This window comes from Nannobrachium achirus (assembly GCF_963921795.1).
Source record: "Nannobrachium achirus genome assembly, chromosome: 4".
In the NCBI taxonomy this organism is placed as follows: Eukaryota; Metazoa; Chordata; class Actinopteri; order Myctophiformes; family Myctophidae; genus Nannobrachium; species Nannobrachium achirus.
In genome coordinates, this window is record NC_137813.1 from 30,452,998 (window position 1) to 30,468,735 (window position 15,738).

At 41.2% G+C, this 15,738-nt stretch overlaps 2 protein-coding genes across 4 annotated transcripts in view; both read left to right on the plus strand.

The window, feature by feature from the left end:
• The window catches only part of arhgdig (Rho GDP dissociation inhibitor (GDI) gamma), a gene marked incomplete at its 5' end in the record, with an annotated part of 57,686 nt that extends 56,551 nt beyond the window's left edge, over positions 1–1,135 (plus strand). For both annotated transcript variants that reach the window (XM_080724183.1, XM_080724182.1), the window contains 2 exons: positions 339–402; positions 900–1,135. In XM_080724183.1, the coding sequence (XP_080580309.1) occupies positions 339–402; positions 900–1,099 (264 nt within the window). In that variant the 3' untranslated portion in view covers positions 1,100–1,135. The remainder of the gene's footprint in view (positions 1–338; positions 403–899) is intronic.
• Positions 1,136–6,965: 5,830 nt separating this feature from the next.
• On the plus strand, positions 6,966–15,738 carry LOC308283669 (uncharacterized protein). 2 transcript variants are annotated; one of them, XM_080724138.1, is made up of 12 exons: positions 6,966–7,082; positions 7,798–7,885; positions 8,369–8,452; positions 9,781–9,876; positions 10,919–10,965; positions 11,762–11,805; positions 11,910–11,962; positions 12,508–12,553; positions 12,699–12,808; positions 13,307–13,435; positions 14,398–14,585; positions 15,250–15,738. In XM_080724138.1, the coding sequence occupies exons 2-12, from the start codon at positions 7,799–7,801 to the stop codon at positions 15,470–15,472; spliced, it is 1,107 nt and encodes a 368-aa protein (XP_080580264.1). In that variant the 5' UTR covers positions 6,966–7,082; position 7,798; the 3' UTR covers positions 15,473–15,738. The 2 variants fall into 2 exon arrangements, with proteins under 2 accessions (XP_080580264.1, XP_080580265.1); XM_080724139.1 differs by having other exon boundaries at positions 11,765–11,805.

Consider the following 15,738-nt stretch of genomic DNA (forward strand, 5'->3'; position numbering starts at 1 on the left):
AAATGAGGAAATCACAGAAATGTGTTTATTTGCTGCAGGATTGCTGCAGCTTGATCTAGTTTAGCAGTCAGGTGAGATTGTAAACATTAGAACATTGATGGAGTTTAGGATAGAAGACCTATCCACTGAGTAAAAATGGTCCAGTGCTGCTGCTTTCTGGGCTGTGATGAACATGTTTTGAACTATTTTGACATGCCGTCTTTAATCACAGCCAACTTGTTGACAGCAGGAGGCTATAAACAGGAGCTTGCCATTTCTACTCACAGCTGACTCTGGAGAGTCAGAGAAAAATAGTGCAGCTGTATCCCCATGTTTCTGATCCATGTTTCTGTTCACAGGTGAACAGAGAAATTGTTGCTGGTCTGAAGTACGTCCATCTGACATACAGGAAAGGCCTTAGAGGTAGGACACAACACACACACACACACACACACACACACACACACACACACACACACACACACACACACACACACACACACACACACTCCAATCGAAAATCGATTGGAGTATCCATTTTGTATAAAGCTATGGTTTTCCTTATCAAGGTTTCTATGTGACAGCTTGAGACATCAGTGACATTTCCCGCAGGTTTTAAAAAGAAGAATTGTCACCATATACTGTTAATGTGGTTGAGTTGACAAGAATGGCCATGCACAAGCACAGGGTATTAGAACGTGTGGGATCTATCAAGAAGATACAACATTGCGTGATGTACTTTTAATGAATTATTCAATACCAACTTCCATGTGTACTAGAAGATAACAATGATGAGGATCGTGAGTGAGTGCATTGTGTTTTCGCTGCATGCAATATTTGCCGTTGTAATAAAGAGTGTAGTGTCTGTTCAAATAGTTGTTTGTCGTCCAGTTCAGTCACAACTGTCTTTCTCCTTCCAGTGGACAAGGCAGTGTACATGGTGGGCAGCTATGGCCCTCGGGTCGAGGAGCATGAGTTCATGACCCCTGTGGAGGAGGCGCCCAAGGGCATGATAGTCCGCGGCACCTACCACATCAAGTCCTTCTTCACCGACGACGACAAGACCGACCACCTCTCCTGGGAGTGGAACCTCAACATCAAGAAGGACTGGGACCAATAGAGAGAGATAGAGCAGTGGTTCTCATACATTTCAAGGTCTCCCCTTTAACTCTGACAGCATACAAATGGAACCAAATGGACCCTGACGGGTCCATTTGGTTCCATTTGTATGCTGTCAGAGTTACAGACTTGTAAGGGTCAATTTAGACTGTCCTAAAGGAACCTAGAGAGTCCCTGGAATCCACTTTGAGAACCACTGATATACGTATATAGAGATCAGGAGGACGCTTCTTTCATTTCTCTTCCCTCATTTTCATCCCTCCCTTATTCCTCTCTTCTCCATCAGCTCATAATCCTCTGAGACCCCTTCACTCTCCCCTCACCACCTCTTCCCCATTCTACCTCTCCCCTGTGGGAGAAACAGAGTTAAATAGATGGGATGGGGGGTGAAATATGAATTCTTGTTGTCTTCCCCTCCTTGTCCGTCTGTCCTTGCCTTTTCCTAAAAGCCGCTTTCATTCCTGGTTATTTGAACCCTGTGAAGGGAACCTCACTATGAAGAGAGATTGTCACAAAAACAGAGGGGTCCGCCTTGTCTCTTTTGCCCCCTATCCCTCCATCATATTCTGCTCCACTATCCATCTGTTCTTTTCTTTCATCTTCTCACTTCGCCTTTTCCAGCTGCTCGGGGAATCATCATCAAGGTGCAGCAGGGTGAACTGAGTACAGAACTACGTCTTTTCTCTCTGTACCATCCCTTCTGTCCTCTCCTCCATCCATTCTCTTCTCTTCTTTTCTTTTCTCTTCTCTCCGTTCCTTCATCGCACTATCTTACCCTACCTACACAATAGCAGGAAATGTTCAGCGATGGCAGGTATTGATACAGGGAGTTAGTCATGGCACAGTTCAGGGAGAGGTGTACACATTTTAAAATAAGAATGTAAAAAAGCAAGGATTTTGTTTGAATTCGTTTTTCTTTATTATTATTATTATTGCCATGGGTGAAATCATACTAAAGTAATTGGTTAGGGAGGTTTCCTAGCCGGTTAAAATTGTTGGAGTGTGAGGAATGAGGATATTTGACAGTACTGGAGACAAAACGTACAGTTAACAGTACACCTTAATGACCTTATACAAACTTTGTGCTGTCTAGACATGAGGTGAAAAATAGAGGATTTTCACCTTCAGTCACCTTTGTGATAACAATACATAAATTCCCCATGCGCTCTGTTGTCAAGGACTGCAAACTGTATAGTATATCTGATACTCTGTATAGATATTATTCTGTATGTATTGTCATTTTCATTTACCCCATATCTATCTAATGTTGGACATCTTATCTACCGCCTACTGTATGACATTCAGACTAACTTGTCTCACATTCTGTTTAATGGCATTTCTCCAATTGATTAACTGGGTATTGATTAACTGATTGATTTGGCTGTTGATTGATTATGCTTAATATTGACGAAGAGCTTACACTTGGGTTTTGAAGCCAGAGAGTTGAGAATAGATGGATTGGATGTCTTTTTGGTCATTCTATTGTTATTTTTTTCATTTTTTTTTTCATTTAATGTCTATCATTTATGACACTTGAATGTCTGTGACCTATTTTTTTCCTTGCAAGTTTGTTTACCATGTAATTGAGTTGTATGACAGTAAAGAAAAAACAAATAAACATACAACGGAAATATTACCCTTATCATACACATCAAGAAAACCCTCACTTTTAAGAGAGTATATGAGTAGAGGTAGCTTTCTTTTTTTTTATTCCGGAAGTAAATGAATGTTTTCCAGCTTTTAAGTGTACTTTCAGTTGTAAAAAGAAGGGGGGGAGATTCCAGATTTCATCACCTTTTCAAACTGTGATATGGACATGAAAAGATCCAATACAGATCCTAACCTTTTCCCTCTAAGCACGCAATGGAGGATTGACTCCATAGCAACTGTGCTTTGTCCTAACACAGTGTTTCTCAAACTTTTAAATTTCAAGGTCTCCCTTTAACTCTTGACAGTGTACAAATGGAACTAAATGGACCCGATAGGGTCCATTTGGTTCCATTTGTATGCTGTTAGAGTTACAGACTTGTACGGGTCAATTTAGACCCTCATAAAGGAACCCATTAAGACCCTGGAATCCACTTTGAGAACCACTGTCCTAACATAGGCTACCGTAGATTATGGAATCTTTTATAATGTTTGGCAAATTTGTTTCAAAAACCTTCCATTTGTATAAGGGGACAAGATTAGAAGTTTGAAAAAATATATATTTTTTGTTTGTTTTATTGCAAACCAATTAATTGTGTAATTTGGCTGTGTGTATTATATGAAAAGTTGCATGTGGATTCTTTGGTGTTTGATACCAAAGTGGCAAATTTACAACCTTCGAACAAACTTCTCTTATACACCAAGGACGCGAGATGTGAATAAAATTCTACCTTTTTAGTGAAGTATTGTAACTTAGCTGGATCATGTTGCAGTAGTGCCTGTCAGAATAGCATACAAAGTGATCAATTACGTCCCCTTTAAAAAAAGAAGTAAAAAAAAAAGACCCTCGTATAAAGTCTTTGGCTATGATATTGTCCTTGTTGCTGAACATGATATTGAGCATTGAAATGCCATTTTAAAATGGTCTCGATCTAAGAATAACTGTAAATGTTGGCTTGTTGAGTGTTGCATGGTATATCATGATCCTCTCTTCCTTTTTTTACGAATTTGCTGTAAAAAATATTTACTGTGATTTTGAAAAAGAAAATGACACGATGACATTTCGATGTACTGCTGATGGTTGCCGGGATACCGCAGATATTTACAGGGATTATTTTTTAAAAGGCACAGTCCGCTGAAACCAGTATGGCGATCTGTGCTTAGGTAATCACACCCCCAGGGTTTAACCATCACATGCTGCATCTGAAAAAAGAAGTAAAACAGCTGTCAGATCTATTCAAGCATCATGTATCTTTTAATAAAGATGATTTAAACAGTCCATAGACGTCTGAGCAGTGAAGCCTTTGTACTAGTGCTATATTTGGTGGGTCAAAAGAATCAAGAGTTCCTGGCTGCGAATTGTCCTTGAGCAAAACACTGATCCCCTAACTGCTCCCGATGAGTAGAGATTGGTACCTTTCATGGTTTCCTCAGCCGTCGGTGTGTAAATGGGTGAATCTATTTAATTCAAAAGCTTTGGATAAAGACCCTATGTAAATCCGCCATTTACCATTTTAAAAGGAAAAGCAGGATTATATATTACTTTGAAGGTCCCCCGTACAAAAATAAACTTCATTCTATCCTTCAACTTCTTGTTTATGCCCCAAAATGACAAAATTTGAATCAATTGTAGAAATATTAGACCTTAATTGTCGAATGTTTAAGCATGTAATGATCATGTATTCAATATGGCCACCGTTTTTCAAAAAGAAAAAAGAAAAAAAGAAACTAAATGTATGAACATGCATATACTTTTTGACAATAAAGCTGTCAGTCAATCAATAAATAAAAAAGAAGAAGAGAAAAAAAAAGCCCTGGGTGAAGATGCTGAGTAGTGAAAACACAGTCCATTATCATATTTTATTTATCATGGGGGCAACTATACAAAGGAGGACAGCTGTGTGTGGATATGTGGCTATGTCAGTCAGTGTTATTAGATTCAAATGTAGGTTTCGTTTGCTTGTAGCCTATATTATATTGTTTATTATAATGCACACAGTGCACCTTTTTGCACAAGGCACATTTCTGTGTAAACAAACAGACAATAAAAGATCCATCTGATCCATAATTATAACTAGTAACTAAGATGCCTCAGGGCGAGGTCGTGCCAATTCTTGGCCATCTGGCCAGTGATGTATATTGGACCAGTTACCCATATATGGAGACCCCTGGTACCCATATGGAGATCCATGTACTGTATATGGTACATACATCCCTTTTATGCCCATACATGGAGATCCCTGTTTGAACAGTCACACAGATATTCCTCCATATATGGGCATTCCCATATGAAGTCTTGTTAGATATGGGCATAAAAGGGATTCTGTTAGAGTGGTTCCCATGACATCACAGCATACAATCCCTTTTATGCCTATACATGGAGATCCCTGTTAGATATGGGCATAAAAGGGATTCTGTTAGAGTGGTTCCCATGACATCACAGCATACAATCCCTTTTATGCCCATACATGGAGATCCCTATCTGAACCAGCCACACAGATATGGGTCATCTCTTGGCCATCTGGCCAGTGATGTATATCAATGACATCAGGGATCTTCATATATGGGCATAAAAGGGATTCTGGGGAATACCCATATATGGACTTTTACATAGGTGATGTCACCTGTGATATCACCTGAGGCTGTGATGTCACAGTGATGTGTCAGGGGAACCACAGTGTCAGGCGTGACGTACAGACAGAGATACGTGGACAAGATGTGCCGGTTTTCATAGTAAAACACTCTGTCCTTCTCTAAATCTGAGGCATGCTTTCTGTTGATGGGCCTTTTAGGCAATGCATTCTGCTATGCCTTCCCTCATTTCCTACCACCATCTCCTCTGTCTTCTCCAGCGTCTCTGCAGCTCTGCCATCACCCCTGTTTTAGAGGTTAATGAGATGATACTGTATCTGTTCCTACATTGCTCAACAAGCCACTGAACTTGCTGAAGCTACTCCCCCCCCCTCTCTCTTCTCTCCTCAATGCTCGTGTCTCCAAGATAATCTCTATATATCAGTGAATAACAACATGGTGACAGTGATCCCAGACTGTCCCCCAGACATTCTTACCACTGAGTCAGAGACAATATATCTCCTTTTGTGAAAGAAAAATCTGCCCGTATGACGAAAGGGAGAACACGAGGCCCCGGGAGACACAGCGATACACTGCAGGCAACCTCTGTCATGGCAACACCAAGAGGGAACTGCAGACACCCATGTGTCCCCAAGCCAGGAATGTCAATCACTACAATGTCCCTTCCTGATATGGTCCCCTCTGACCTTTCACACACAGAGTATTTGGCTACTGTTAATAATATTCATGACATTTCTAACATGCTCATCTCTGGGAAGCAGAAGGGATATATAACAAATGTCAAGAGAATAAGTGTAGCCTGGGCCTAATGTAAAGCAGCATTGATAGTGTACCATTCATTTGCTAAAGTTTTTCAGAGAGACATTCATTTTCAATAATTAATATTAAATATTGTAGACTACTAAACTATTACAGAGCAACACCAACATGAACAAAATAGTGTACAAGGATACTTTATGGCTGCAGTATGTGGTCTATGTACGATGTCATTGGTTCTCAAATAGGGGTCCATTTGGTTCCATGTGTACACTCTGAGTTAGGCCTAAATTATATTGATATTGATATAAATGCCATTACATGGTCCGGAGCCTAATGCAATAATGCATGTCAAACTGTAGGTCCTTGAAATTAAAAGTTATCTTATGGGGATTCTTGGGATATTTATGGCTGCAGTAGGCCTATGCATGTGGTCTATGGCATTGGTTCTCAAATAGGGGTCCATTTGGTTCCATGTGTACACTCTGAGTTAAATTAACATTGATTTTACAATATAAATTGGTGGGTGACTTTTCTGTGCCCTGGGGTGAGATTTCCTAATAGGAAATTCCTATTTAAAAAAGGGCAAGTTTGAAAAAGGTCGACCTTTCATGTAGTCTATTCCTAAAAGGAGATCCAAGTAAGCTTTACGGCTTATTTACACAGACACCACTTTATGTATCTCATATAACATTGAAAGACAGACGAGACGGGATACAAAATTAAATAAAAAATAAATGGGGGTCCGTGTGGGCTAATAAGTGTCAATTAATTTGGGGGTTCTTGGTGTGATATGAAAAAGTTTGAGAACCACTGGGAGGAACCACTGGATTGGAATTCAATCACGTGGCATTATATGTGTCCGACTCCGACCCCTCCCCTTTGCGTACATCAACGAACCAACGTGCGGTCATATTGATAACATTATAACCTGCATACAACTAAGTGAATAACTCATTAGAGCATCGAACAAACCCGCCTGCGGCCAGGTCAGTATCAGATGGGATTCTCATGTTGTCTGTCAATCGTGTGAAGTTGAATGGAAAATGCTTTGTTTGTATTTTTCACAACAACCTACACTGCAGCTTTGTGTTAGCTACCGTGGCTAACATTAGCATCACGTTCGCCCGAAAACATTGATAGACTGCGACCACCTTTCTTTTCCGGTCTGGTTCTATACCGGATACGGAAATGTTTCTTATACGTATGTGTGCGTGTAAACGACCGGATACAGTAGGCGGGCTGTAGACCGGATCACACTGGTTGATTCTTAATAGAAACCTGGCTTCCTCACACTACAGGTGCTGCGGAAATCCTACTGAAGCGAGGTTAAAGTTAAATTAAAACCTTATTAATAATGATTGAAACTAGACCTCGTCGTAACTTGGTTCATTCTAACGATAACCATTGTCTACTAGCAGCTAGCTGGATCACGACGATTACACCAGAGAGAACAAACCAACCACCAAGTGTGTTATTTACCTCCTCTCATAACGGAACAAGGGACTGAACTAAAATAAATCAAACGTTCAAATGGTTAATTAAGTACATTAGATCTCCATTAGTTGACCTTAGAATAATAGTAAAATTAACTTAAAGGGAGATTGGCTGTTTATGTTTAAAATGTTTCTCTCTCTCTCTCTCTCTCTCTCTCTGTGTGTGTGTGTGTGTGTGTGTGTGTGTGTGTGCGCGCGTGCACATAAGAATGAAGAAGAGAAGGAGGTCTCCTTGTTCATCTTCTCATGGAGACAGTGGAACGGAGAATGAGACGATGAGTTTTTCCAGATCAGAGGTAGGTTGTGTGTGTGTGTACACTTCTGCTTGTAAACGTATGTTTTCTCCTGCCAATAAAGCCCTTTGAATTGAATCGAATTGTGTGTGTGAGGTGTGAGGTGTGTGTGTGTGTGTGTGTGTGTGTGTGTGAGAGAGAGAGAGTGAGTGAGTGAGAGAGAGAGAGGGGGGGGTAAGATGGACCAATTTTGTCTCAAGTTTCCCTGGAAGCAAGAACAAGTAAGATGGCAGTAAAATCAATACATGTAGACATATTGCAGGATGTCTTCTATCATTTGAAGCATCTATGACAGAGGGCAATACAAATTTAGGTTCATCTTACCCCGTTCTCCCCTACCCATACTGTATGTAACTCTCAGATTTTCTAACCATCTATACATCTGTATTAAATGTGAACACTTGTGATTAAATTGTTGTGATTAAGTTTTTCTTAGTTTGTCTGCATGCCTGTATTTATGTATGTGTATACTGTATGTGTCACCAGGTGGAGAAAATGATAGAAGAGGCAGTCCTCAGTGCAGGGATTGATCGTGAAGAACGATATGAAGTTGCCCTGTACAAACTAGAGGTGTGTGATTGTGTAACTTTGTGTTTGTGTGTATTACAGAGTTAGCTAGCTAAGCTGTACACACTGAATTATGTTTAAGTTGGCGAATCCCAATGTGTGGACTGGGGGCACACTAATGGGCCATGGGGGTATTGCAAATAGGCCCCCAAAACATTGGCAAAACACTATGATTTTAATGATGATATAAAAAAGTAATGTTAAAAACCTTGAAAGGGGGCGCCCGCTGGCCTACTGGTCCAGGCGCATACCACAGAGGCATTGCATAGGCATTGATGCCTGGCGGCCTCGCCGGTACGATTCCCGCCGTTTCGATTCCGGATCCGGACGACCTTTGCCGCATGTCACTCCCCGTCTCTCCCCCCATTTCCTGTCAGTCTAATAAAGGCATAAAAGCCCCCCCAAAAAACTAATCTTTAAAACCTTGAAAGATGCCTTATTGTGATTGCTGTGCACACGCACAGTATATCAGAGATGGAAAGAACTTTGTACTTGGTACCTGCAACAGTGCCAACACACGCATGCACGCGTGGCACGTCCCGTCGCCGCAACGTGGACCCACAAGCACACACTTGCTCGCCTGAGTTCGATGTCTGTGTACTGTGCACTACAAGCCATGTTGCAGAGAAACCTCCGGAATCAGTTAATCAGACTTTGGAAAAAAAAACTAATAAAGAGCTTGAATGTGAGAAAAGTGAAAAATGTAGTTCCTCAGTGTCTGCACATGGTAATTATCATTGCCCAGACATACACACACACACACACACACACACACACACACACACACACACACACACACACACACACATACACACATACACACACAGTTCAGGTCCACGCGGCTGCAGATGATCGTCCCATAGCTTGGGGCTATAACCATGGCGAGGGCTGCTAAACAGCATACAAATTTGGAAAGTGAAAAAGTGGCGTTGCAGTTCGGTGCATTTGCTATTGGTCAATGCCTCTGTGCAAATTCAGATCAGTTGTTCCAGCCACTGAGGAGAACCGGGCATAGGACGGACAGACAGACAGACATGTCCTCGTTTATATGTAGGTTGTTGGTTCAATTTATTCTAAACGGAACAAGAACAACAATACAAATGGATTTATCAAAATCTGATTTGATTGATCGTTAAAATATGTTCTGAAGATGCACTGATTGGCTACTGTGGGAATTGGTGAGATGGGAGGGCCGTAAACACAACAAGATTTTCAAGTCGGTCCTGTTCCGGAAAAGGTTGGGGACCACTGTTAAATTAATTAAATTAAATTCTATGAAATTGATTATATGACAAATGTCTAACTTTTCTTTATGTTCTTCTCTTTGTTAGGACCACATAAAGAAGGTGAAGAGAAGGGGGGAAGCAGCTTTTGCATACATTAGGAAGGTGGGAATCAGCAATGCTCAAGCCAGCAAACAGGACAAGGTTGGTCAAGTGCACATTATTATGAATCATATACTGCATGTTCACATTTGGCAACAACCATGCGTTGGTGTGGAGCATAATGGGCACCATACATTCATAGATTAACTTTAACAAACACATTTACTGCCCCAACTTGAGAATCCCGGGAAAAAGCAGTTGTTTTTCTCAGCCAGGCCTGAGAAACCAGAGAATTGAATATGCTTTAATTTATATAAAACAATCAAAAATCTGATCGCCGATCGGCCATTTCTATGTACTCCAGAGACAGTGCGACCGGCCCCATTTGAGCGACAGACCATATTACCATGGCGACCGGAAATATGTCCGTCCCTCAAATGGGACCGGTTTCTCACTGTGTAAACAAAGCTGTGGCTAACTAGAGAACCCACCTTAAAAGGTAAACAAAGGCTGGCCGTCAACTATACAAGTCGATTTTGATTTATGGCAGAGACTGTAAAACAAAATATGTACCGGTACACATCCTACACACTCACTTTATACACAGTTCACGGAGATGAGATAAATTCAGGTCAAACATGCAGGCATCTAGTGTTAGGGTGGTAAAGTGGAGCGCACATTGTGGATACTGATAAAAGCTGTATTTTATTGCGTCGTCAACGAAATTCATGGATATGTGTACTGTATGATGAAGATCTGAATAGATAGAAACATTAAGGATGCAATAAAATACAGTGAAGCTTCTTGCAGCATCACCAGAGTGCAGACTCTTTTATGATACTTTTGTTTGTCTTGCACCTGGGCCACAGATCTGCCTCAAACTGGCAGAGTTACCTTGAAGCTCCACACAGGCACTAACAAAATATCCCATCAGCGCCAGCGCTAGAGTCTGGCTATAAAAGTAATTGGTAGATATGTGGGTTGTCATTAGGCCCACCTTTTCAGTCCTTCGGCACCAGCTGGACACTTATTGCAAAGCCCCTTATTGCTGATAAACATTGCTGTTTACCACCCTCAAACTAGAGGCCATAGTATTACATTAAAACCCAAACAGGTTTGTAAGCAGACTGGTCCTGTCTTACAGAGTCATTTGCCAGCTCCTTCAGTGGCAGTCAAGACGGGGAACTGCAGGTATGTTTATTCTCAGTTCTTTGTGAGAGACCTTGTATGTAAAGGTCAACTAATGAATCCTGAAAATGACTAGGTTGGGAGAAAGTATTTTATTCATGAAATGTTTTTATTATCTTAAGTATAGAGCATTTTTTTCAACTGGAAAAGGTTAGCAATTGATCATTTAGTTAGTGTAAGCACTACTACTACTGTTACAAGTCTGACTGCTTGGGTAGTCACTTACTTGGAATTTAAAATTAGATTGATTGAAAATGCCCCAATGTCCCACAAACATCTGTGCACATCTCTGCACATAGTTAAAAAGGAAATTCTACCTGGACCCAGACAGTCATACCCCTCCCCCCTAAAACAGAGATAAACAAGCTCTTTCATAGAATAGGAGCTCAAGGTCTTTTCTTGGATATGGAGAGAAACAATATATGAAACGCCTGCCTGTAATACATTCTTCAACATGGATAAAAGCATTCTTCAAGTGGGAGTAGATTCTCGATTTGGACATTATAGCCTACTGTGGGACAGTCAAATATAACATAATTTACCAGTCCAGATATTATTACTGGCGGGCCAGTTCTGGCCTCTGTACTTGTTACACTCTTTATTCCCCCCAGACGATCTACAAGCTCACAGCATGTCACGTTGCGACATGTGAGCTTGTAGATCTGCTATCCCAGCATCCAAACTTCTGCGGTTCCCCCCAGAAGTTTGGATGCTGGGGTTCAAGTGGGTAAAGTCAGTTGTCAGATAAAGATTCCGGAATGTACACCTTAATTTTAATGTTGTGTAATACTTTCATCAGCAGGTCAGACTCTGAGGATGAAACCATGAACATGGAGTTAGTCGGTAAGGTCCCTATTTGGGTCTGTATGTGTATTTTATTTGTGGACACAAGCATTGTTAGGAACACAGCATATTCCTGATTTACCACATTTCTTAATTTCTTTCAGAGAAGAAACGTGGAGAGAGCATAGATGACAAAGGAGAGCTCTTAAAGAAAATGGTAAACTCAATCAATTATTCATACGTTCACTCTTGGACCACTCATTAAAAGAATTGGTCTGCAGAATTCATTTTACATTGTGATTACTATTTTGGCGGGCTATTTCTGTTTACGATAAGATCATTAAGTAATGTGAATGGATAGATCATAGTTAACAATTTTATATTTCTGCCGGTGGGTGCTCAAAACTGTTGAATTCCACACCCCTCCATAAACCTGCAATAACCAGACTATTGACTTGTTTGGGAAAGTTCCACACGTTGCACACGTTGCACACATTGAAACACACACACACACACACACACACACACACACACACACACACACACACACAGCTGTTCTCTACACGCTTACCGAATGTGTCCGACACATAATTTTACAGTAAATTCACACGTTAACAGGTGGATAGTACTTGAATAAATGTACAAAGGAATTGACCTTGTGCATCAGGTCTAAAGTAGTACATTGAAAATAAGCAGTGCCATGCATCACAGCAACAGAGTTGTTAACAATTCTAGATTAATGACACACACTACTCTCCCCAGGAGAAAACAAAGAAATCAGTGCAAGCAATGCAAATAGATGCTGAAGGTAAGGTGTCTTATATATATTCTACACTGCCAACTGATTGCATGTTGCACTTACGGCCAGTTATGGCTATTACATCCCTTACAATGTTGTGAATAATTGACAAATAATTCTCTATTCTTTTTTTCCTCTCTCCTGTTTACTAAAGCCATCAAGATGAAGATACGTAAGCTGAAGGAAGAGCCTCTCTCACCTACAAAACTGTCCACCGTTTCTGATACTGAACATTCTCTGCAGAGCAAAGTGGGACAGAGTACTGTAAGTGACAACTGATGAGCACAGAAATTACCGGTACATAATTTGTACACTAGCCCCTAGCCTACACTCTCCAAAATGTGCAGGGAAAATAAAGTTGTATTGATTCCTGAAGAGAAATAGGCCTGTTACAGCAACTAGTAACCGCTTATAATATGCATAGGATCATCACGTTCTAGACCATGTCAACAATCTGTTGTTGCTTACATGACCCATTGTCACCGTCAGTCAGCTGTTTACACCACTTTGAATGGGTTCAACGCTAACCTGAGCCTGAATAATGGTTAAACAATCTTATTGACATATACATTTGGTAGTAGACAACTAGCAAACCAAGAGCGGTCAGATGTCTTTAACATTAAGCAAAACATTCTGCAATACTATAAAACTATATAAAGTGTTGACGCAAGTGTCATTGATGTCACACAACACTTTCTCCCACCCCCTGAAGCATGAATTGAGCTCACCTACCTCTCCATCCATTCTTTGGTTTGTTGTTAGATGCATGATTGGATAAAGAAAGAAAACGTGTCTCCGGGGCATTCACCAAGCCACGAGATGATGCAGGTTGAGGACGAGCAACGCAGGACTCAAGTGCCTCACCGTTCTGTTACCCCTGACGAATCACAGGTGGTACTATTCTCACACACACGCGCGCACACACTTCCACATAAAACAACACGCAAATACCTTAAATGACCTCAGTGCAGACGCTGATTACCATTCCCAAGGCTACCAAGTCAGGATAGGTGTGTCTCCGTCTCTATCTCAGTCTAGTGTCCAGTGTGCGTTATGCGCATGCCGGTGTCTTAGGTTTGCTGTTTCTCTGTGTCTATCTCCCTCTGTCTGTGTTTGCTGTATGTCGGTGGTTTCTAAACTTTTTAGCTCAAGGGCCAAAGAAGAAATTGCCCGGGACCCAAACGAAAGAAAATAGCAGCTCTACAAGCCTACAATGCATCGCGAGCTTTTAGGTTATAAGCTTAACATTTGTTTTCTAATTCATGGAATTTCTTATTTTTTTTTTCTTGGATTTTTACATTATTGAAAATGTTAGCTTTTTGGGGAATGTTTTTTGAAAATGTTTTGAAATAATATTAATTAAAAACAAAATGTAGGAAATGAAAAAGAAGGGGACCCATAAAAATGTGTCTGCAACCCACAAATGGGTCCCGACCCACTGTATGGGAAACAGTGCTGTATGGTACACATGCAAGCATGTTGAAGGTGTGTTACACTGTTTGGAACACACAGGGAATTTAGTTCTCTGGTCTACTACTGTCAGCACAAAGTTGACACTGATCGGTGTCCACTGACAGAAGGAAAGGCACAGGCAGGAGCAACCACAAGATCTCTGGCCCTAGCCTGGCAGAGATAACACAACCACAACAACACAACCAATGACCGTGTATTACTGATTGACATTTTGTATCATCAGTGATGCACACACACACACACACACTCACTCACTCACTCACTCACTCACTCACTCACACACACACACACACACACACACACACACACACACACACACTCTCTCTAGTATTTCTTACCCCGTGTCTCATCCTTTCTGGGCTTGTGCTTTATTTTCCCAGGATGATGATGGCAACTACCCTGCTTTCCCTCCAACACCGTTTCCATTGGAGTTGAATTCCAAGGCAGCCTCCTACAACATCCCCCAGGCGCCGACCATAACGCTGGCCAGAATCAAGCATCCCCCTGGCCTCTCTGTGCTGTGGAACATGGAGAAGGACGCTTCAGCTCCCCCAATGGACCTCTACAGGTATGACAATGGCACAAACACAATAGTTGTCCTGTCTTTAGGCAGTGGTTCTCAAACTTTTCAAACAAATCTTGAGTTTGACTTGAATCTAATTGTAGGCCCACAGCCTTTTTTCTGCTATGTTGGGGTCTCTGTATTTTAAAGTTACATACCACATTTGTTTTTTAATGTTTTGCCTATATGTGGTTTATGGTTTATTAATTTAGCGATGAATAATCCATGAGTTTATTAGAATTTACATTTGGTCTCCTTTCAATTCTCAGAACCTATTCTAGCATGACAGATGTATTGTTCATACTTCTAGTGCATGGGTCCCTAGGGGCTCCTCAGGGTGCCAAATCTTTCCAGTCCATGGAGTGCTGTGGGCACAGGTAGGTTGCTGCTTCCACGTATGGCCACCAGATGGAACCAGCACAGCCTTTTAGCAACCATCTCTATTCACATGGGGATGGTGAAAACATTCTAACAATGTTTTGACTAGCACAGTGCTTTCACATGGAAAAACGAAAATCTGTGCATCCCCAGGTGTCCTGACTCCCCAAACTAGTTTGGAAAGCCTGTCTGACCCTGACGTTTATGCCGGATGGAGAATTTATGTCCTCCCTCTCCTTCCTTCTCCCCTCCATCATCTATCTTGACGTTTTCTCCTCTCTCCCCTCTGCAGTGTCTACATGACAGTGGAGGATGCGAAGGGTAGCGGTGTCTTCAAGGAATGGAGATCCCTGGGCGAGGTGAAAGCCAGAGAGCTGCCTATGTGTGTCTTGGTTAACAAGTATAGACCTGAATACAAGGTGTGTTTCACTGTGGTCGGTAGAGACATTTTTGGACGCTACGGAAACTACAGCAAAGTTGCAACCGCAACACCTCCAGCTCCCGACCCTAAATAATATCTCTGTCTCTCTCTGATATATATGTGTCTATTTAGATCTTTATACATCTACAGTATACTGTATACTCTGTATCTCCCCCTTTCCTTTGCAACCACCTGTATTCACTCGCTTTCTCTTCTAATCTCGAGGATTTTTTTTATTTTTTACGCAATGTAATATTGCTTTAGTCTGTTTCCTTATTCAGTGTAATTGTGTTTGATTTTGTACTTTGTCATGACACCAGCTCATTTATCTGAAATAAAGTTTTATCCTTTCTGCTCTTC